This window comes from Motacilla alba, chromosome 11 (assembly GCF_015832195.1).
Source record: "Motacilla alba alba isolate MOTALB_02 chromosome 11, Motacilla_alba_V1.0_pri, whole genome shotgun sequence".
Lineage (NCBI taxonomy): Eukaryota > Metazoa > Chordata > Aves > Passeriformes > Motacillidae > Motacilla > Motacilla alba.
In genome coordinates, this window is record NC_052026.1 from 13,940,054 (window position 1) to 13,961,779 (window position 21,726).

Here is a 21,726-nt window from a genome sequence, read left to right on the forward strand (position 1 = left end):
TGCCCCGGCCCCTTGGCTTCCAGTCTCCCAGCGTCCCAAAGCGGGTGCCGGTTCCGACCCCTGCTCCTGCTGCCTGCACAGCCCGACCCCGGCTGGGCAGCGGGGCCGGGGCAGAGCACGGAGGGCTGACCCCGCTGCGGGACATCCCGGCGGGGCTGCAGCCCGGGGCCCCGGGAGTTGTCTGCCACATTCGCTCCAGCGAGCAACTGTTTTGACAGAGCCATTACTCACCCGTCAAGCTTTTGTTCCCGCTGCCCAGCGGTGCCTGTCTGGAGTCCTGAATAGGATCAAATCCTGCAACCAGACACACACACACGCACGCAGGAGCGCGCAGCCGAGCTCGCCCCAAAGCCAGGGCTGCTGCGGGGCGGCTCGGCTCTCCCCAGTGCTCCCTCCGGAGATTGGGGGTCTGCTCCCCCCATCCCGGGACCTACATGAAGCTCTTGGTCCTGCTGGTTTGCAGCCTCCTGGTGTGGAGGGTGGGTGAGACGAGATCGGATGCTCCAGAAAAGTTGTCCCTGCTGGCTCCGGGAGGTAACTGGTGGAGGGGCTGCCTCTCGGGCAGCAGGGCTGGGAGGCAGCTGGTTTGGGGGATGAGTGCACCCTGAGCACCGTCCCCTTAGGCCAGATCAGATGTGTGGGGGACTGGGTGGGTGATGGGCACCCAGGGATAGCAGTGGGGGGCTCGGTGGGTGATAAGGGCTGAGGATGGAACGGGGCTGGGAGAAGGGGGCATGGACTTGGTGATGGGATGGAGCTTGGGGGCTCTGGGGCTGGTGTTGCAATGGAACCAGGGGGCTCTGGGGCTAGGAATGGGATGGAGCTGGTTATGGAATGGGGCGGGGGTCCTGCAGCTGGTGATGGGGGCTAGTGATGGGTCTTGTCCAGCGGGGTCTGGATCCTGGCAGGACAGAGGCGGGGGGGCAGAGGGGGTACATTCCTGGCAGTCTCAGCCCACCCGTGCGAGACGGGGGCCCAGCGGGCTGCCCCCCCCCCTCGGCCCCTTGCCCCTTTTGTGCTCCCAGCCCAAAAGCTCTTTCTTCTCTCCCCTCGAGTCTCCATGGAGACCCGGGTGCCTTCCCGGTATCCCCGGCTGCGGTCGGACCCTTCAGGGGGAATTCCCACGGCCCCCTGAAGGGTCTGGCCACAGCCAGGGATACGGGGAGGCCACTTGTACCTCTCAGCCCCCTTGGTCCCTTCCCTATCCCCTGCTGTCCCCCCCAGCTCTCAGCACGAAGGAGACCTTCCTGGTGCTCTCACTGCACAACAAGCTGAGGAGCAAAGTGCAGCCCCCCGCTGCCAACATGCAGAAGCTGGTGAGCCCCCTTGCAGGTCCCGTGTCCCCCACCTTCGATGTCACATCCACCTTCCTGCCCATGCCTGGGGAGGTGGGCAGCCCATGGATGGTGCATAGTAGTTTGCTAACATGCTAATGAAACAGAAGAGCAGGCTGGTGTGGAGCCCCTGGGGAAGAGCCTGTCACTGCCACATCCAGGGCACACTGAAAACAGGGCTGATCCCTTGAGGTGCCTTTTGGTGTCCCCCATGTCCCTCTGATGCCTTCCAACCACCCAAGGACACAGCAGGGCTGGGTCTTTGGAGTCCTTTGTGGGGTCCCCCATCCCCCATGATTGCCCTTGATATTCCCTGACCACCTCACACTTGAACACACTAAAGGCAGGGCTGGCCCCTTGGGGTGTCTCCCATGTCCTGTGGTGGCCCTCAATGTCCCTCCATCACCCCCCAGCCACCCATACCAGGGGCAGAACTGGTCCCCTAGGGGTCCTTTGCAGCATCGCCCATCGTCAAGCCTCTGATGTCCCCCCCTGGACTGGGTGGAAATCTTGGTGGCCCCCAGGCCCCCTGGGGCTGTTCCCTGCGTGGCTCATGCTCATCCCCGCAGGAGTGGAGCGAGGAGCTGGGGCGGCGGGCGGGGGCACGGGCAGCCAGCTGCCTGGAGGGCCCCGCTCCACCGCCAGCGCCGCAGCTGGGCTGGAGCGAGCTCCTGCTGCCGGCGGGCGCGGGAGGCTTCGGGGCCGTGCTGGAGCTCTGGTTCGCCGAGGGACAGCGCTATGACTACAGGACGGGGCGCTGCGCCGCCAATGCCACCTGCCGCCACTACACCCAGGTGGGCATGAGGGGCACGGGGGGGCCGCTGGGCACCGGGACCCCCAATGACAAACGCTCTCCCGCAGCTGGTGTGGGCCACAGCGGGGCAGCTGGGCTGCGGCCGGCACCGCTGCCCCGGCCCCCAGGGCCCCAGCGAGGCCTTCGCCTGCGCCTACTCGCCGGGGTAAGGGCTGCGGGGGGGGGGGCCGGGGCGTGGTGGGTGTGGCTGAGGGGGCGGGGCCTGGACCGGGGCGTGGTGGGTGGCTGAGGGGGTGTGGCTTGTTTCGGCGGGGCGGGGCTTAGCGGTGTGGGTGGGGTCTCAACCAGGGAGGGACATGGGTTGACCTCTGGGATGCGCGGCAGGGGAGGGGGAGCTTGTCCCCGTGGTGGGTGTGACTGGGCGCCGAAGTGGGTGGGGCTGGGTGATGTGGGTGGGGCTTGGAAATGCAAATAGGGCCGTGTTCTAGGAGCGGGAGGGTTTGGATGTTCTGGGCGGGGTTGTGTGCTGTGGGCTGGACCGAGTGCGGGCAGTGGGTGGGGCTGGGGACGAAGGCGGGGCGGTGATTCAGAAATGGGTGTGGCTTTGCCAGGCGGGTGCGGCCTTGCCCCAGAACGGGGTGTGGCCCGCCCGGGGGGGTGGGGCATCTTCCTCCAGCTGTCTGCGGGGCCAGGGGCAACTGGGAGGTGGCCGGGACGCCCATCCTGCCCTACAAGCAGGGACCCTGGTGCTCCCTCTGCACTGCTGGCCTCTCTGGCTGCTTCAAGTCCTGGGACCACAGCGGTGGGCTCTGCGGTGAGTCCCCCCTGTCACCATGGCCACTGCATGACCCTGGAGATGCTGCCTCCACCCCTGATGCCCCACTGTCACTCTGGTGTTTCCAGAGGTGCCCAGGAACCCCTGCCGCATGAGCTGCAGGAACAGTGGGCGCCTGGACATGAGCAGCTGCCAGTGCGCCTGTCCCCCCGGCTACACGGGCAGGTACTGCCAAGGTGAGAGGGCTCCGTGCAGCCTGCAGAGGCTGGTGCATGGCTGCTGCAGGGCGTGCGGCGCAGGGTTGGTTGGTGCAGGGCACGCATGGGCACAGCCGGTGCAGTGTGGGCAGCACAGGGGGCAGCCTGGCAGCTGATGCAGTGCTGTGCCCACAGTGAGGTGCAGCGGGCAGTGCCTCCACGGGAGGTTCAGGAAGGAGGAGTGCTCCTGCCTCTGCGACGCGGGCTACGGAGGAGCTGAGTGTGGCAGTGAGTCTGCGCCCCCCTGCACTGCTGTGATCCACAGGCAGGGCACCCCAAAGCGGGGCAAAGGGTCCTCTGTGGGCTCATCTCTGCTGGCACAAGGACCCACCTGCTCCTGCCTGTGTCCCCAGCAAAGATCCATTTCCCCTTCCATGCCTGTGACGTGCGGATAGACAGCGACTGCTTCATGGTGTCCCCTGAAGCCGACACCTACTATGGAGCCAAAATTAAATGCCAGGTGAACTCCTGGGGTGCTCCGAGCATCTCTGGGTAGCTGAAAAGTACCACTCATGCTTTCAGCGCCTCTGGGCATCTCTCCTCTGCTTGGAGAGGTGCTGGGCCATGCAAGCAGGGCAGACTCACTCCCTTCCCCACAGGAGAAAGGAGCAATGCTGGCCCAGATAAGAAACCAGAAGGTTCAGGACATCCTGGCTTTCTACCTCAGCCGCTTGGAGATGGGTAACAGGGTGACAGACACTGATTTTGAGACTGGAAACTTCTGGATTGGTGAGAGACAGCAGTAGGCAGGGTGCAGAGTGCCTGGGGTGCTGGCAGACATGTCAACCCAAGTCCTCCCCCAGGTCTCACCTACAAGACATCCAAGGCTTCCTTCCGCTGGGATGTGGGTGAGCCATCCTCATTCACCAGCTTTGCTTTCGGGCAGCCGGACAACCAGGGGTAAGTGGATCTAGAGGACACCAAACTCCGCATGGTGTCACTGCTGCATGGCTTCATCACCATCCCGGTGGGACACAGGTTTGGGAACTGTGTGGAGATGCAAGCATCAGCTGCCTTCAACTGGAACGACCAGCGCTGCAAGACCCGAAACCGGTACATCTGCCAGTTCGGTGAGTGGGCACCTGGGAGCCCTCCTGGGCAGCTGGGCCCTGGAGGTGCCAATCCCCAGCTCTGCTGTGTCTGTCCCTTGTTGCCAGCCCTGCCCAGAGCTCTGTCTCTCCTGGGGTGGGAGGCACTGACTCTACACACGCCATTGCAGCCCAGGAACACATCGCCCTGTGGCAGCGGGACCCCTGAGCTGGTAGCCCTGGGAACTGGCCAGCGCTGGCTGCTGTGCTGAACCTGGGGCTCAGGAGGAGCCTGGAGCTGTGCAAAGCCTGGACCATGGCTCAGGAGGATCTCTGCACACCTCACTTGTGCAGGAAATGAGGGGCTGAAGGGACCCATGGCACTGGGACCTGGCAAGAAGGGGTGTGCTGTACGTTAGCATCCCTGACACAGCATCTTCTTCTGCCCCTCACCTTCCTCTGTCACCATCACTCTGCAACACCCTGGGCAGATGTCCCTTGCAACAGCCAGGTACAAAAGCATCCTCCTCCAAAATTGGCAGCTGGGCTGTGTCTGGACTGTGGTCTCAGTGTTACGAGGGGCCAAGGGGGCTCTTTGGGGGTGCAGACCTTGGCATAGCTCAGGGAGGACCAGGCTCAGCTCTGAGCTGTTGTCCTGACCTGGGAGAGAACGCCCCAGCCTGGTGGGTTTTTTTACCATCCTCACCTGGTCCTTCATCATCTGCCTGGTCATTAATAAAGACCCTCTTTCCTTTGGGAAGAGAAATTTGTCTCATTTTCTTCCCCTAAGCCCACCAGACTCTCCTTAGCCACAGTCCACATCCTGCCTGCACTGGATGGAACCTCCAGTTTGATCTCTGGAGTGGGTTCTGGGGTTGCTGGAGCCAAGGCCAGCCTTGGCTGAACTTGTCTTCAGCATGTCGGGTTGCCTTGGAGAGATGGTGTCAGCCAAGAGCTGCTTCTTCCAGCCCCAGGATGGTCCCAAGTCACAGTACCCTGTGTGCTGGGTGCAAGCCTGTGCCCCCAGCACTGGTGGGTGTCAGTGGGTGCTTTAGAGGCGATGTGCCACTGCCCTCCCCAGCTGCACCCAGCTGCCCCTGAAGTCCTCAAGGACAGTGGGAGCAGAGGGGGTGACCCCGATTGTAGAAGGACATCTTTCCACCTCTGCCCATGGCTGGCAGAGGCCCCAGAGGCTCATGCAGGCAGAAGACTCACCAGAAAAAATACAATTTATTATTATGAAAAAACTAACAAAACACAACTTGCCACCCTGAAGCACTGCCTGGGCAAGAAGTCCAAGGGATGCTCAGTCCATGCCATGACGTGGCTCCTGCCTCGTGCTGCATGCACAGCTGGATATAGTGGGGAGCTTGGAGTGAGGGTTTCAGCCTGGTGCTCTGACCACCCCAGGTGGAAACGTGGAATCCTTGAGTGCCAGCAATTGCTTGGAGAGAGGTCTTGGGCAGGCTCTGGCTGCTGAAGCAGTATGGAGGTTGTTCTTGGGGAGCTTCAGCAGCATGCAAGGCTGTTTGGGTCCTGTGGTGCCAGTTGAGAATGGTCTCCTGCAACACGAGGGCTTCTCAGGTGCCCTCTGGGGTGCTTAGGCAGCGTGTGGGGGGTGCAGATCCCCGTGTCCTTGGGCACAGTTCTTGGGCCTCCAGCTGTGTGGGCAACACAAGGGGTCTCCAGCATTGCAAAGGTTGGCTCATCCAGACTCCAGCAGCGTGAGGCATGGATCAGGCAGGGTCTGGCGGTTCACCAGCAGTTAAACTTATTAAACTGTCAAGATTCTAACGGTAAGCTTATTTTAATCCCCAACAGTGATGTGTGGTTCAGGCAGGCTCCAGGGGTCTCCGGACGCATTGAAAGCACCCCAGACCGGGGTGCGCAGGCCTCCCGGGCACTCAGGCACTGGTGGCCGCGGCAGCAGCGGCGGTGGCAGCGGCGGCGGCGGCATCGCGGCGCTGGGTGGCCCGCAGCAGGCTCTGTCGCAGCACCGGGTACTGCCGGTGGCAGCCATCGAGGCCGAGCCGCAGGGCTTGCGCCCAGTCCTCGGGCGGGCCGCCCCGGCCGCCGCCCAGCACGGCCGACACCTGGTTGAGGGCGGGCAGCAGGGCCAGCGTGAGGCGGGCGGCGGCGCGGCGCTCCTCGGGCTCGGCGGGCTGCAGCATCCACGAGGCGGCGGGCGCGGGCGGCCGGCACAGCGCGCAGCCCACGGCCAGGTCGTACATCTCCACGCCCGCGTCCGCCAGCGCCAGGGCGGCGGCGCTGACGGCGGCGGCCAGCGCCGAGCCGCCGTCCTGCAGCAGCAGCGCGCTGACGGCCAGGCGGGCCCGCGGGTAGCGGCCCCAGCCGCACCGCCGGCTCCAGCGCCTCCCGCAGCGCCGCCGCCGCCTCCCGCTCCGCCTCCCGCTCCGCCGCCGCGCCGGGCCGGCCCCGCGCCCCCCGCCCCGCGAACGGCGCCCGGCGGAACTCGCAGATCAGCCGGCCCGGGCCGGGCTCGGCCGACTCCCGCGGGCCCCAGGCGGCGCAGAGCACCTTGGTGCCGCTGCCCAGCTCCACGTAGGCCGAGCCCTGCGCCTGGCTCAGCAGCCCGGCCCGCGCGAACAGCGGCCGCAGGGCACAGGGGTCCCGCGGCGCCGCCCCCGCGCCCTCCTCGTCCTCCTCATCCTCGGCCGCGGTCGCTGCCCACAGCGCCGGCGGCTGCGACTCCTCCGGGCCGCGCAGGCGGCGGTGATCCAGCGGCATGGTCGGCGCGACGCCGTGAGAGGGCGGCGACGGGGCGGGCCCCGGCAGGAGGCGGGCACACGCTGTGACTGGCAGCGGCATCCCACCCCCTCGCATCCCATCCCATCCCGCCTCCAGAGCCGGGGAGCAGAGCGCGGGGCAGGGAGCCTTTATTACAGGAAAGCTGTGCAGGGGACAGAGAGGGAGACAAAGGGAGCGGGGTTCCCCCTCAGTCAGTTCTTCAGCTCCCCCAGGCGGAGCCTGGCAAAGTCCGTGGCCAGTTTCAGGGCTTCCTGCAGGCAGCCCACATTCTTGCCTGTTGCCTGCGCAGAGATGTCCTTCCCGCCGCCTTTGCCGTCCATCAAGCCAGAAACTTCCTGCACCCACTGGCTGGCCTTCAGGCCCTTATTTGCAGTCTCCTGGGCATGAAAAGAAACCCAAAGTGGTCAGCACTGAACAGCAATCGCCCCGGCCCCTGCCTACCACCCCATTAAGTCCTGACTCTTCCCCTTCCCTATTTGCAGAGCATAACCCCTCTTCCCTCACTTCATCAGCCTGACAATAAGCGGAAGCACAAAGGCTGTGGCTCTTGCCAAACCCCAGTCAGTTCTGGCTGTGTAATGTAAGATAGTTCCTGTCTGGAGGTTGCAGCTCCTCCAAAGAGGCTCAGGGAGAGGCAGCCACACAGTCTTGGCATTACCTGGGGTACTTGACACAGGCAGGTGATCCTGCCAGCTTCATTATCCACAGCAAAGAGCATAGCAGCAGTCTGGGGGGAATTAGTCTTGAAGAGCTTCAGAGATTCATTCAGGGCCTGGAAGAGAACAAAATCATTATATGACTGCCTCCCTGCACTTGCACCCAGCCCAGCTCCAGCCCCAACAGCACCCACAGAGACCTCAGGGATCAGGAATTGCATTAAACCAGCCAGCAGCACTCTGCAACGCTCCTCCTCCCAAACATCAGCCTTGGCAGGGGACATAAACCCTGCCTGTGTACCCCAAGACAGGAAGGAGAAGATGCTTTTATTTCCCCACCTTGAGGTACACAACGATCAGCAAAATCAGCCCCAGAATAAACCTTTGCCTGAGTGTACTGGTTGGAGGGGGAAAAGCTCCTCCCAGCAGAAGGGAACAGCTGTTCCAAAGGGAGTCAAGAGTACTCAAACATGGCATGAAGAGCCTGCAAGGGTTATCAGACACAGCAGGCAGGGAAGAACCAGGGAGACTGCCACACATTCTATTACTCTCAAGGAGACCATCATCCCTCACTCACACAGCACAATGCAGCAAGAGCCCCAGGAGCGGGTCCTCTGGTGAGCAAAGCAGTGCTGCTCTGGGTGGATTGGGAACATGCAGCTCCCTGGGCTGCCAGCACTGCCATCCCATGGGATGCACCCTTCTGCCAGGGAAAATGCTGCAACAGCACCCACTGGGAGCTGAAGCGTGGGGATCATGGTGATGTTGGTGGCCCCAGAGAGTGAGCAGGATCAGCTCCAAGACTCCCAGAGAGGAAATTTTAACAGAGCATTAGCTCAGAGTGGTCTAAGCCCAGGCACAACCAGCTCCCGCTGCCGGGCACTTACTGGGCTCAGCACTGTGACACAACACACACAAGAGAGCATTCATTCCAAGAGAAATCACTTGGAAAAAACTTGTGTGTGGAGGAGGGAAGGAGGAGATTCAGCCCTGGCCAGGGAAGAACTTCAACCCAGCTGAGCAGACAGTGCTGAGGGCAGCTCTCTGCCTGGCCCTGTCCACAGTCAGCCCAGGACACCACTCCTGGAGCTGATCTGCAGGGGCCACAAGCATCACAACTTTCATGGCTCAGCAGAGCTGCTGCTCTCAGTCCCTTAAGTGCATTTTAGTGTCGTGACTGCTGCAGGATGAGTCTTACCTGGGACACAATGGGATTTCTGCTGGGCTCCAAATCTACCAGCATGGCTGGAAACTCAGCAAGTGGTCAAAACGCCACCACCCCTGCAAGCCCATGTGCCAGTCCAGGAGGTGGGACACAAGAGAATATCCCAGTGGTCCCTTCCCCTTCTCAGGGATGGCAGGTGGCAAGAGGGACAGCTCTGTAGCACTGAACCACCTCCCCAAGTGATGAAAGACCACCCAGCTGCTCCTCAGGCAGAAGGAAGGTTGCTGAGGACAGATCAGACTTTCCCATACCTTTGCTGAGGCTCCATTTTCCATTTCCATGATGACCCATGGCTGGTTAGGGTGACTCTCAATAACTTGCCTGGTCTTCTCCAGTACCTGAGGACAACAGTGGTCAGCCACTAAACCATCCACATTGTGTATGGACACAAGAACCACCTGGGTAGAGCAAGGACAGAGGACCCCAAGCTATGGCGAAACGCACCCACAGCCCAGCCTGGAGCAGCCTCACACTATGAAGCCAGAAGGAATGTACTCTGACAGGCAGGTATGTGGCCTGCAAGACACCATGTTATACATGATTCCTCCTCCAAAAAACTCCAGTGGGATCCAGGAGGAAGCCTGCACCCAGGGGCACTGTTAGGGCAGGAAAAGGCTGCCGTGCTTCAACCCAGGGAACAGGCACAGAGGTCATACTGCTTCAGGAGGCAGCAGGAGAAGCTGGAAGGCTGAACAGTCTGAGGGGCATTCCCACAGATCAATTCTCCTCCATCCTGGACACTAACAGAGCTTCCAAAGGAGCACCGCACAGCCCTCCCACATTGTCCTTTATTCCAGCCCACAGCTCACTCTTTTCTGGATGTCAGCTTTGCTTGCTCGGTCCAGGTCATCCATGACCTTCTTCAGTGCTTTAACAGCCTCTCTCAATTCATCTTTCTGCCACTGTGGGATAATAGCAGTGGCCAGTGTCTGCAAAAGAGGAGCAGGTAGAGAAAGTTAAAGGTGCCAGCAATTATGGCAGGAGATGCAGCACTTCATTAACTCTGCCTCAGCTGGCAGAGCCCACTAAGCTCCACTCCTCTCCCAGTGCCAATGACCTGAGGAAACAGGTGCTGGCTACAGCACCCATGGGATGCAGAGCTGTTGGACAGGAGCAGGAAGGTGAACTCAGGCCTCATTAATACCCAGTTCTGGCAATCAAGGTCCCTTTCACTTTGGGGAGGCAGAGCACTGCAACCATCCTCACCTCACCGAGATCTGCGATCTCCTTCTGCACGTCTTTGTTGGGAGCTGTCTGGACCTTCACCTTGGCCTCCAGGGCTGACAGCAGTTTCCTGAGGCTGTCGACTTTCCTGAGGGCCTAGGAGGACACAATCTGAGTTAAATCAAGCTGGAAGATTGAGCAGACTGGGCTTTCGGTCACCCCAGAGTGTGAAGGGGTGAGGAATATTGGAATGCCCCAGGATGGAGCTTAGTAACTCCTGGAAAGCCACAGGGCCAAAGCAGGCAGCACCCGACCAGAACCAGGGTGTGATGCTGGCACATGGGCCCCAGATCTCTCTCCTTTGCCAGGATTGCCAAGATACCCCCAAAAGAGAAATCATCATGAAATCCCTTTCTCCCCCTTAGGGAGCACCAGCCTACATCCGAAGTCATTGCCTCCTGCAGCAGAGGACTGGATTCTCAGACTTCACCACTCTCCTGCTGGCCCTGCCAGCTGCTGAGAGCTTTGGCAGCCACTCTGAAATGCAACCTGAGCTAACCCTGGAGCCACCCCACACACCCACCCAGGTTTCTCTGCCACAACACCTGCAGCTGAGACTTCCCCCTCTCTTCCCTGCTCTGACTGTAGTACAGCCAGGGTCTCCAGAACAGTCTCTGGCAACAGCAGCACCCTTTTCCACGAGTCCCTCAGAGGATATTGTGCAAATTTGAACAAAATGAACTTTGGCACAGGGTTAATAGGTGGAATTTCACAGAGGATCTCTCCTGCTGACCCTTACCTTCCGAGCTTCAGCCCCGGTGACTGCAACTATCCTCCGAATGCCTTTAGCAATTGCTTCTTCTGAAACAATCACAAAGGGGCCAGCATGGCTGGAGTTCTGCAAGTGCCTTTGGAAAGAACCCAGACAGACCCACAAGAAAGAGTTAGAAGTACATGTCTCATCTCAGCAAGAATCAGCAAAGAAATAAGACAACCATCCTGCCAGGGAAATGCACCGGTGTGGGGACAGGCAGAAAAAACAACCAGTGCTGAAAGCAAATGTGTGAGGAAAGGGTGGTAAGACCTGTGCTCCCAGCACTGCCAGAGACCCTGTGTGAGGGTATTGCAGGGGCAATACAGGCAGTTTCCTGCCTGCAAAAGGTCATTTTAAAGACTGATTGACTCAGGACTGGGAATGCAAAGGCACATCATCACCACCACCTCCATCTCTGCCCTGGCTCTGCCCAGTGTATGCTCATGACACTCCCAGGAGCTCAAGCTCCACAGGAACTCCCCTCAGCCACCCTGCCACCTTCCCCAGCCTCTCCAGGTACTCACGTCCCCCCGCAGAACTCAATGGAGGTGATGGAGCCCCCAGGGCCAGAGGGGTCAGCCAGCAGCTCCTCCACAGGGATGCCAATGGAAACCACACGGACAGGATCGGGGTAGGTCTCATCAAAAACTGCCCGAAGCCCTTGGATAGCTTTGGCTTCTGCCAGAGGGCAGTCCTTGGCATACACAGTCTGCAGGGGACAGCAAAGGGATGCAGGTAAGAGCCAGTCCTGTAAGCTGGAGGTGGCTGAGGGCCCACATTCCCAGGAAATTTCTTTCTCTGAAAGATCCTAGCAGTGAAATCTTATGCCTTACCTGAGCTGGGGTTTGTTGAGCTACAAGAATCACAAAGTTACTAAAAGACATCTCATCTTCAAAACTCCCAATACCACCTGCTCAGACTCTCTGTGTGCTACTGCACATGCAAATGGTTCCAAGCACAGATTCCAGGGTCCTTCAGGGTTGGCTCTGACAGATGGCACCAGACAGAACCACTCTCCTGCCATTGGAAACACATCACTGGGTTGTCTGGGTACATGCTGTAAATCCAGCCAGGCATGCAAAACTATTCTGCCAAACTTCCCAGCTCTTGCAGCTGATGTGACACTACTGCAGGCGTGGGAACACTTCAACCCTACAGAGGGCCTGAAACCAATGAGCCAAGCAATCCATATGGGGTTTTCCTACTCAAAAACCTCTAAGGTGATGGCAATCTGTGCACAGTACTGCACCAGCAGCTCAGAATCCTCCTGTGCATGCCAAACTCCCAGCATCCTAGGTCATCCAAAATGCGGACTCAAGGCATACAACTTGTCACCCATACCCACCTTTGACTCCTCGATCATCTGGTTGGCAATCCCCTCAACTTTCTTGATTTCCTGGGTGGACAGGGCTCCCTTGGCCGTGAAGTCGAAGCGCAGCCGGTCCGGTGCCACCAGGGAGCCCCTCTGGTCAGCCTCCCCCAGCACGGAGCGCAGGGCGAAGTTGAGGATGTGGGTGGCTGTGTGGTTGCTCATGACCGGCCTCCGCCTGGCCTGAGGGAGGAAGCCACTGTTAGATGGGGTCCCACGCCCCAGAGCCACAAGCTGAAGGGGAGGTTAATGCCCTGCTCCAACAGAATCCTGAACTAGCTCAGAACACCAGAAACAACTGATGGCACTTGCTGCCTTGGAGCTTCAGCTACAGGAACAGGTGTTACCCACCAAATCTGTGCAGTTCCTTTGACTGGCCTGTGTGGAAAGAGGCCAAGGACAGATCAGGACACAGATAACTAATCTCTGTTCCTCAGCAGGGAAAAGCACTTCAAGATGGAAGCCTTCCCTCTTCCTCTAAAAGTGCTGCCTCTATAGGGAAGGGAAATTCATCAGGCTGACTGTGCTCAACCCAGCACTCACTCAGTAAGCTGAGCCCACAGGAGCAACATTTGGACTGGGGCACACACCCAGGCTCTCTGCTGTTGTCCCCACACAGTGGAACACCGCATGTGCTCTCCCTTCAAGTCATGACCCAAAATGTGTTTCTGCCTGTGACCAGCAAACCCAGCAAGAGTGGGTCTGAGCTAGCTGAGCATTATCTGCCTTGCGGTAGGAGAAAGCCAGGTGTGAAGCACGAGAGACTTGGAGTCAGCCAGACACTGGTTGATCGTGTGATGCAGGGAGAGCAGGACCCAAACATCAGGCCCCCAGAGTGGCACCAATGAAAAGAAACAAGACAAAATCCAGAGCAAAGAGACAAGCCCATGTGTTACACCATGTTTTAACTCACCTCATCAATAGTCAGGTGGACCTGATCTCCTACTTTCAAGCTCCCATAAAGAGTTCCTATGTGGAGCACGTAGCCTCCCCGGACCTGAACGTTCTTCACAGTGAATTCTGTTTTCTGTACAAAGAGGGAAATGCCCCATGTGAGCAGGGGAGACATCCAGCCAGAAGTCTGAGATGCAACTGGAAAGGTCCCAGCTGAGAGCCAGAGTAATGTGTGTGCTGGAGAAAGCTGAGTGTCCCCAGGCACAGCACACAGCAAAGCAGAGAAGTGAATTAAGGTGGGGCACAGTTATGGGGCACAGAAAGAGCTCCCCACCTCAGCTCCCCATCTTGGCTTGAGAGCCACTGCTCTTGGGCTTGGCAATCCCAGCAGCACCACAGGCACCCACATTCTGGTGACAGCAGCACAGAACTGAGCTCCTCAAGGAGCAAGGGAAACAAAACCCCAGCACATCCATGCCATGCTGCACCCCCAGAAAGGAACCCTGTGCAATGCGTGACATCTGACATGGATGGGAAATTGCTGGAGCTTGCTTGGCCCTTCTCCCCTCTGCCCAGGCCCGAGTCAGACTGAGTCTAGCAAAAGGCTTTCAGGCCCACTCACATCCTCCCTGCTGTCGTCATCCTTGACCATGTAGCCCTGGTCGTAGATCTGCCCACCCTGCTCGGCGTAGAAGCAGGTCCGGTCCAGCACGATGCCACACTCCTGGCCAGTGGACACCTCCTCCACAAACTTCTTCTCCCTGCGGATGGCTTTCACTGTGGCCACGAGGCTCCCAAAATCTGCCACCAGGATGACAGGCGGTGTCAGTAAAACAGGAAAACCTTGTAGACACCACATGGGAGCAGAATGTTATAGCAACATCTCCCAGTTATTGCAGGAGCTCATGACAGCTCACACGTTTGCAGGGGATCAGGAGAGAGGAGTAAGGCAACAATTAGTTGGAAATTTCATTTAGTGCCCTCCAAGGCAGGGACTGTCACTGCCTTCCACAGCTACGCAGCAAAAGTCAGCAGCACACAGGGCTATGAGCCTGCTGCCTCCTGAATCTCCATAAAATCAAAAAACTAGCAGAAGAGCAGAGCAAGCAAGCCAAGGACCTTCCAACAGGCCAAGCAGAAACTGCAGTCTCCTGCAGCACTGGCAAAGGAGCAGCTGACAAACACCAACATAGAGTGTGGAGACATAAAGCTGCAGAAACAGGAATTCCCTTAATTTGGCAACAGCAGTACAGTAGCCCCTGAACAGTCTCTGCTAAATTAGTAACAAGCAGACTATTCACCTGCACAGCCTCCCACTTCCAACTCCATGTCCCAGGAAAGGGGAGCCCAAAGGTACATGCTAGGGAAGGTTCAGTAGCAGAACATGACTGTGAGAAGGTTTTTCATACCATAGGTACCACTCGGATCTGAAGCATAGTTGTACTTTGGTGAGTCATCTGTCACCTCCAGCCCTCGGGCTCTCAGCTCTTCAATGGCATAGATGTCCAGCATGAGGAGATCTTCCCCTCCAGCACCCTTGCCCTGGGATTTGAGCTGCCAAGGAACAAGGTTTGAAAAATGACCTGCCAAACACCAAGGTTTAAGAAACACCAATGCATGCCAGCCTAGCTGCACATCTCACTCACATCCCTCAGCACTCCCTGATTTAGAGCTCTGCCCTGGGAAGCTGTGTGCCAGCACCTGGAGTGTGCCAATTTTTCTGGCTTCAAAGCACCCAGTTCCAGCATGCAGACCAAGTTGGCCTGAGCCCAGTGGGGATCAGGCAGGTACCCAACTGGTCAAGGCCACTCCCTATTGCTGCAGCAAACATACTGGAAATGCACCCAGGGTGCAGGCCTGCCTGAATACTGATCCTTGGACAGGGAATAACTTCCCTAACCAGAACAGAACAGCAGAGGTGCTCCCAGCACTCTGCTATCTCTGTCTGAAGGCTGAGCTCAAGGTTCCAGGCTTTGCTAGTGAGCAGAACCAACCCCAGCTGTACAGAATAGACATGTCCCACAGCAGCTGCAGTTGTCCTGGTTTCTCCCACAGGACAAACCATGAGGCATACGGGGTGTGAGCAGACTCAGTGAGAAAGGAGCAACTCATGACTGCAAACTGCAAGGAAGGGAATTCTACCTGCTATTCATAAACTAGCTTCCCCTGGAGCTGTTACCTACCTGAGCATTTTTCCGCTCTTCTTCAAAGCCCTCCATGTCTACAACAAGGCCCTTCTCCTCTGCAATCAGCCCAGTGAGATCCGCAGGGAAACCATAGGTGTCATAGAGCAGCCAGGCAGTGTCACCTGCAGAGAAAAGGCAAAGCAGTCACCTCTCAAGTTCCATGAGACATTGCTCCCTTCCTTGCTTCCCCACTGGCTCTGAGCTATGGCAGGACAGTGAACAGCTCTGGAGAACATGAACATCCAAAAGGCTCCTCTCCCTGGCAGCACAGAGATGTGTGTCTGGGCAGCTTAGAAACCTCAGCAAGTGAGCACAGGCCAGAGGAGAGATGGGTGGTTCAGCTCTAAGAGATGTCTTCTGACTCCAACTTTGTCTCCCTACCACCTTCCACCACCTCTAATTTTCCCACCCTTTCCCTTCCCCCAACTTCCTTAAGCCCTTACGTAATCCCAGATAACAAATGACTTTTGCTGCATCCAGACAGAAGTCACAGCCTTACCAGGAATGACTTTACTGTCCCCAAGGCTCTGGATCTTCCTGTCCAGGATGCGACGGCCTCTGCTCAGTGTTTTCAGGAACTGATCCTCTTCTTCATTGATAATGTCCTTTACCATCTCTGGGTCCTTCTTCAGCTCAGGAAAGGCATCTCCCTGCAGACCCAGGAGGGAAGAGCCCTTCAACATGGAGATCTGCACACCTCAGCAGAGGAAAACTTAAGCAGATACAGTGGAAAAGGAGAACGTACCAGTGACTGCACCACCACATCAACCAGAGTAGCAAAGAAACCCTTGGGGGCATTGAGCTTCTCATGGGAGTAGCGCACAGCCCGCCGGAGAATCCGCCTCAGCACATACCTAGGGAATAGCAGAGTCCCCCATGCAAATGTTACACATCTGAGCTGCTCTCAGGGGCTCTACCAGCATCCACCTACCAGCACCCCCTCCCAGGACCAAGAGCACAGGCTTTTCTCCTCTCATTTTCCCTCTAAGAGCTGCTCCTGGCAGCAGCAAGGCACAGGTGAGGTGCTAGGCTCCGGCTCCATGATCTACATTCATCGTGTGCTTATGGAGTCCACTGGCACCTGCAGCACAGCCACCCAGCCCCAAATTCCTTGCTTTTTCAACAGCAACAGTGCTTTAAGCTAAGCTTTGTGCCTTTCTGCCCACAATCACCTTATATAGGGGATGGCACAGCAGCAATGGCGCTCACAAGAACCTTCAGACACATGCATCATGTGGGTGTGAACCTTACTACAGCAATTCAAGCATCAAATATCCGAGCAAACACTCTGCTACCCGCTGCTTTAATGATGAATCCAAAGAGATCCCAGAGACACAGGAGATCCCAGAGCCTTGAGGAAACCTTGCAGAACAGAATGGGAGTGGTGACAATGCAGCAGCTCCTTCTTACCCTCTGCCAGTGTTGTCAGGCCTGCCCCCGTCCGAGAGGGCCAGGGTGATGGTCCGTGCATGGTCAGCCAGCACACGGTAGGCCATGTCTATTCCATCAGCATCCTCGGCCCCGACCTGCCCCAGGTACGGCCTGGCACCTGTGCCCTTTGCAGAGGAGAAGGCAGTGGGCAGAGGGTACAGTTACTGACAGGGGCACCATGGCACAATCACAGGGAAAGGCCTGAGAAGCCAAGCCAACCCCACCACCCACAGCCACAGAAGAGAATATTCCTCTTGGAAAGAGGCAACACAGTGAACCTAGGGGAGGCACAGAGGGCTCTGCATGGTGCCACGGCCCACATCTCAATGGCCAAAAGTTCTCCAAACCAGAGGGAAGGAAATCCAATTTATCCCATCCTTAAGAGCCCAAGAGAGAGGAAGAGGGAGAGCACAGGGAAATCATTTGTTTTGCACATCGGCTCAAGGACTCCAACCTGGCCTAACCTGCCCAGCCAAGAAACCTTTCAATTTCTGTCACACAGGAGATGATCCCAGCTTTCCTCTTTTAGGATGTTTTTATCCATACCCTAGGGAAAGATACTGCTGTAACCATGCACTGCTTGCACCTGGTGCAAACCTCCAGCCATGGGCACAGTCCCTCCAGCCAGACTCCCTGAAGAGGGCAGGAAGGCAGACAAGGACACAGGAGCTGTGTCTAGCCAGTGGACTTAACACTGAAAAAAGGCAGCTCTCCAATTTCAACTCTGGAGCTTGGCACCTCATTCCTTAGAGGTAGCAGGAGCCTGGGCTCTTCTCCCTGCATTTTATCCAGTGTGATATACAGTCAGGAAGCTCTGCCTCCTGCACAGAGATAAAAAAAGGCACTGCACACAGAAGTCCCAGCGTGAGTAACATGGTCCCCACCCAGGACAATGCAGCAACAGCACACAGGTTCTGCCAGTGACTGTAATGGTTTATGGCAAAGCACTCCTGGCTAAGGGAATTTTCTACAGATCAGCATGTTCCAGGTGTGAGACTGAAGGACAAATTGATTCTGGGTTAGCAGTTCCACGCGCTCTCTAGCACATGGCAAAAATATAGCACTTGGCCTGGCCATGTTGGACTGCAGAGTATCTCCCACTGGGAGAGGACCAAGGAGTGTCCATCAGGACAGTTCACATAAACTGGGAAAGCTGCACTGCTAACTATCCTGTTTTCTTCTGGAAATATGTCCCACAGCAACAATTACTGTGCCAGCCTGGGTTCCTACCCTCAGCAAAGTGCAAATGTGTGGGGCTCACAGCAGCTGGGAAAGCAGAGACCACCCTGTCAAATCAGTCCCATACATCTCCCCAAGAATTCAGGGAATGGATGCAGCTAGGTCAGGCTTCAGTTCATACCTTTTGGATGGCTTCAAAGTAAGGAAGGAAAAGGTCAGTGTCATAGTTGGACATCTTGTTCTGCAGCACAGAAACCAGCCTCTCCAGGCCCATCCCAGTATCAATACTTTTCTTAGGAAGGGGTTTCAGTGTCCCATCAGCTTCCCTGCCAAAGAAAGGTGAGATCCTAAGGATGGAGGCTCTGGAGGGGGAACCCCACTTCTCTCTTAATCTCTGTAAGATTTAATTCCATCAGATTTGTGACACAGGCCCATACACAAACCACACAAAGGACAACTTTGATAAAATACAGTTAACAAGACCCTCAGCAACAACTTAGACCCAGAGATGACAACTTATTCTCTACTGAACACTTGGCAGATAAACAGAGAAAATATTCTCAGTTTGTCCCAAAAGCTGCAGGACCAACCCGTTCTGTACCACTGGGTAAGGGGACAGAGCATGACAAAGTGCTCAGCTGCTGGATAACTGGGAATGGCGAGTAAGCCACAGGCAATTGAAAGAACATACAGTCCAACCAGCCTCCCAAACTGAACTGGAGCAACCTGGCTCACCTGGAAGCAGGTCTGGCTCACCTATTGAACTGTATGAACACCAGGTTCCAGATCTCCAGGACGTTGGGGTCATCTTGATTGACCAAGTGTGAAGCATCTCTGTCCCCGATCCGGTCATAGTGGATCTCGCTGCAAGGGCCACAGGGGCCAGTGTCTCCCATTTCCCAGAAATTATCCTTCATGCTGCCAGGCAGAATCCTGCCCTCAGCTAGCCTGTAAGAAGAAATTTATAGAACAACAGAGACTAACTAAAAATAATTCCCCAAACTAAGGGCTATGCCAGAACCACAGCTCACTAGCTCCCTAGATGCACTGATGAATTCTTAGTGTCTTGAGACAGATCAATCCAAGAGCCTAATGCTCAGGATCCCTGCTGAGGGGATCAAGTGAACACTAGCACCTGGCAGTCATCCCAGGAGGAGACAAGAGATTTATACAACACCTCAGTATTGCCATCAGCAAGAAGACACTGATGGGATGAAGAACCTCTCCTGTGAGAAAAGGCTGAGAGAATGTGGATTGTTCAGCACGGAGAAGAAAAGGCTCTGGGATTACCTTGCTGTGGCCTTTCAGTACCTAAAGAGGACTACAAGAAATTTGCAAAGGAACTGTTTTGAAAGGCATGGAGTGATAGGAAAAGGGCTTTAAACTAACAGAGAGCAGATGCATATTATACATAATGAATAAACTCTTCCCTGTAAGCATAGTGAGGCAGTGGAACAGGCTGCCCAGAGAAGCTGTGTCTGCCCCATCCCTCAAAGTATTCAAAGCCAGGTTGGACAGGGCTTGGAACAAGATGAGCTGTAAGGTCCCTTCCAACCCAAACCATTCTACAGTTCTGTGATTCCATGATCTTCTCAAATGCTGTTAGTGGCAGCATGCCGGGCAGGACATCCCATCCACCTCACCAAGCAGAACTCTTAAGCTTACACAAGAGATTTTGAAACCAGAGCTCTCAGTATCTTCTATCTTATATGCATACTTCCCTTTGGTTTGGAAGCTCCACCACTCTGCAAAAGTTATTTGTGACACTTCAATTCTGTTAAAGTCTCCTTTTGTATGTGTTCTGCCATGTAACACAGGCCATCATTGAGCCACAGAAACATTTAGGTTGGAAAAGACCTTTCAGATCACCAAGTCCAACCATTACTCCAATACTGCCAAACTCACCACTAAACCATGCCCCAAAATCCCATAGTTACACAGCTTTAAAATCCCTCCAGGAATGGTGACTCCACCATTGCTCTGAGCAGCCTGTTCTGTTCTGCTTCTGTGAAGATTTTTTTCCTAATGTCCAAGCCAAATAAATTATTATTGCTCACCAAAACATGCACCTTCCTCAGTGAAAGGCCTTACCCCAAATCCAACCAGATCTGCTTGCACTCCAGGTCTGGTTGCAGTCCTGCAGCCTCATTTCCACCAAAGTAAGTGACATAGAGTCTTTCAGCAGGGATGCCAAACTCCTTGGTGAGAAGTTCCAGTGCCAGTTTACAAGCAAGTTCCTGCAGAAGGAAACATGAGGTCAGCAAGTGAATGCAAAGACAACTTCTCTTCAACATCCAAAGTACTGACTACTGTAGGTATGAGCAGCTGAAAACTTTCTAACTTTTGACATAAGAAAGAGAAAAATTAATACATGCAGTGAAGAGGGCACAAAAAACATCTCACATGACTGTCTTGATGCAGCCAAGTTAATGCCTAGCATGTTCACTGCCTCCAAAAAATGCTTTTAATTCTGACTTTGAATACTACACTTTGAATACTACACTACACTGACTTTGAATACTACACTAGCAAGAAGCTTGGGAAAGGAAGTCATTATTGTATGATCGCTCCTGTTTGAAGGTCAGTCAAGCTGCACAGCACATGTTAGTCCCCACATCTCCAGGATAGCCGCTAAAATCTCCACCTGAAGACTCCAAACTAGCAGAGTTAATTTAATCAGCTTTGTAAACCTTAAGTAATGGATCTCGAATCATTCTGCAGGGTTGGGGCAGCTTCCAAGCTCATTTATTCCAAAGGAGCCACATGCACCTCTTTGCCAACATATTCTCTTTCCTCTTGGCAACTGCTCTGCTGAGCTTACAGAGCTGGATAAATCTGCGCAAGACATTCAGGGCTGCACCCAGACTGATTTACCTTGAAATAATCCCCAAAGGACCAGGACCCCAACATCTCAAAGAAGGTGTGGTGGTACACATCTTTGCCCACGTCATCCAGGTCATTGTGCTTGCCCCCTGCTCGGATGCACTTCTGAGTGTTGGTGGCTCTGCTCAGCTTAGCGAGCGGGTGCGAGGGGTCGATGGTATTGAGGAAGATGGGTTTGAACTGCAAGGAGAGAAAAAGGACAAGTGAACTGCTAGAAAAGCTGAGAAACTGGGAAAAGCATTCAGAAACTATTTGCAAATGTTGCAACAGCAAGGCAGTAAGTGTCATGATATCACTAGTCTGAACATACCCAAAGCACCTTTCAGAAACAATCCTGCTGCTCCTGTCCATGAGAAGGCTGCCTAAAACTCAGCACTGGGACACACACAGGTGTTCCTAGAGCCCACCAAACCCCAGGCCTTCCAAAGGGACTGAAAGCTGTCAGATTCCCAGCTGTCAAAAATAAAAATCTGGGTGCTGATCTGCAGCAGAGCCCTTGCAGCATCCCAGTCTCAGCCACTCTTCAAAGACACCATTAGTCATTTGTGCCAGGACTGCTGTGGTACCAAGGGTCAAGGAAACGAGACTGGCAGAGCTCTCACCATAGGAACCAGTTCCAGAGCTCTTGCCAATTTTGTGAGAGCACAGAGGACTCCAGAGGACACACCACCCATCTCTCTGTGACCAGAGGGAAGGTGGAGTAAACAGTAATTTTCCGAACAGCTCTGCAAACAGCTTCACAGGTTCCAACAGGATATGTTCGTAGGACCACAGTGCCAGGGTAGGAATCCTACCTGATTCATACCAGCATTGGCAAAGAGCAGTGTGGGGTCATCCAGGGGGATTGTGGAAGATGAGTGCACGTAGGTGTGCTTGTTTTCCCTGAAGAAGTCAATGAACCGTTGCCGGATCTGGCTGGCAGTGAGCGGGGTCTCCATCTGGAAGCTGGAAGTTGCCACTGTCCAAAGCAAGTGGCAGGAAAGTGGCAAAACCTCAGTGCAGTCTGAA

The 21,726-nt window shown here is 55.8% G+C and overlaps 3 protein-coding genes across 4 annotated transcripts in view; 1 reads left to right on the forward strand and 2 right to left on the reverse strand.

The window, feature by feature from the left end:
• On the forward strand, window positions 1–5,916 carry LOC119705625 (C-type lectin domain family 18 member A-like). Its single transcript, XM_038148254.1, has 12 exons — window positions 1–534; window positions 1,225–1,316; window positions 1,904–2,128; window positions 2,196–2,293; window positions 2,781–2,902; window positions 2,992–3,099; window positions 3,256–3,348; window positions 3,474–3,580; window positions 3,720–3,849; window positions 3,924–4,020; window positions 4,099–4,190; window positions 4,340–5,916. The coding sequence occupies exons 1-12, from the start codon at window positions 435–437 to the stop codon at window positions 4,375–4,377; spliced, it is 1,302 nt and encodes a 433-aa protein (XP_038004182.1). The 5' UTR covers window positions 1–434; the 3' UTR covers window positions 4,378–5,916.
• EXOSC6 (exosome component 6) lies at window positions 5,909–7,126 on the reverse strand. Its single transcript, XM_038148255.1, is given in 2 exon segments — window positions 5,909–6,496; window positions 6,498–7,126. Coding segments are annotated over 2 exon segments (939 nt in total). The 5' UTR covers window positions 6,993–7,126; the 3' UTR covers window positions 5,909–6,052.
• AARS1 (alanyl-tRNA synthetase 1) overlaps window positions 7,030–21,726 on the reverse strand; it is a 16,072-nt gene continuing 1,375 nt past the window's right edge. The window contains exons 2-21 of one of the 2 annotated variants that reach the window (XM_038148250.1): window positions 21,513–21,721; window positions 20,710–20,898; window positions 19,927–20,072; window positions 18,592–18,783; window positions 18,017–18,161; window positions 16,636–16,781; window positions 15,971–16,079; window positions 15,725–15,875; window positions 15,223–15,347; window positions 14,449–14,593; window positions 13,662–13,840; window positions 13,059–13,172; window positions 12,122–12,328; window positions 11,301–11,485; window positions 10,762–10,870; window positions 10,005–10,118; window positions 9,608–9,727; window positions 9,050–9,136; window positions 7,576–7,689; window positions 7,030–7,294 (exon numbers count right to left, since the gene is read on the reverse strand). In XM_038148250.1, the coding sequence (XP_038004178.1) occupies window positions 7,109–7,294; window positions 7,576–7,689; window positions 9,050–9,136; window positions 9,608–9,727; window positions 10,005–10,118; window positions 10,762–10,870; window positions 11,301–11,485; window positions 12,122–12,328; window positions 13,059–13,172; window positions 13,662–13,840; window positions 14,449–14,593; window positions 15,223–15,347; window positions 15,725–15,875; window positions 15,971–16,079; window positions 16,636–16,781; window positions 18,017–18,161; window positions 18,592–18,783; window positions 19,927–20,072; window positions 20,710–20,898; window positions 21,513–21,656 (2,907 nt within the window). In that variant the 5' untranslated portion in view covers window positions 21,657–21,721 and the 3' untranslated portion in view covers window positions 7,030–7,108. The remainder of the gene's footprint in view (window positions 7,295–7,575; window positions 7,690–9,049; window positions 9,137–9,607; window positions 9,728–10,004; window positions 10,119–10,761; window positions 10,871–11,300; window positions 11,486–12,121; window positions 12,329–13,058; window positions 13,173–13,661; window positions 13,841–14,448; window positions 14,594–15,222; window positions 15,348–15,724; window positions 15,876–15,970; window positions 16,080–16,635; window positions 16,782–18,016; window positions 18,162–18,591; window positions 18,784–19,926; window positions 20,073–20,709; window positions 20,899–21,512; window positions 21,722–21,726) is intronic. The other variant, XM_038148251.1, reaches the window with a different exon arrangement.

What these genes read in the sequence shown, in the direction of transcription:
- LOC119705625 (XM_038148254.1), top strand. Translation starts at nt 435, where the DNA reads ATGAAGCTCTTGGTCCTGCTGGTTTGCAGCCTCCTGGTGTGGAGGGTG. An exon ending in CCACAGCGGTGGGCTCTGCG is followed by an intron (nt 2,903 to 2,991) that starts GTGAGTCCCCCC and finishes TGGTGTTTCCAG; the next exon opens with AGGTGCCCAGGAACCCCTGC. An exon ending in CGGAGGAGCTGAGTGTGGCA is followed by an intron (nt 3,349 to 3,473) that starts GTGAGTCTGCGC and finishes CTGTGTCCCCAG; the next exon opens with CAAAGATCCATTTCCCCTTC.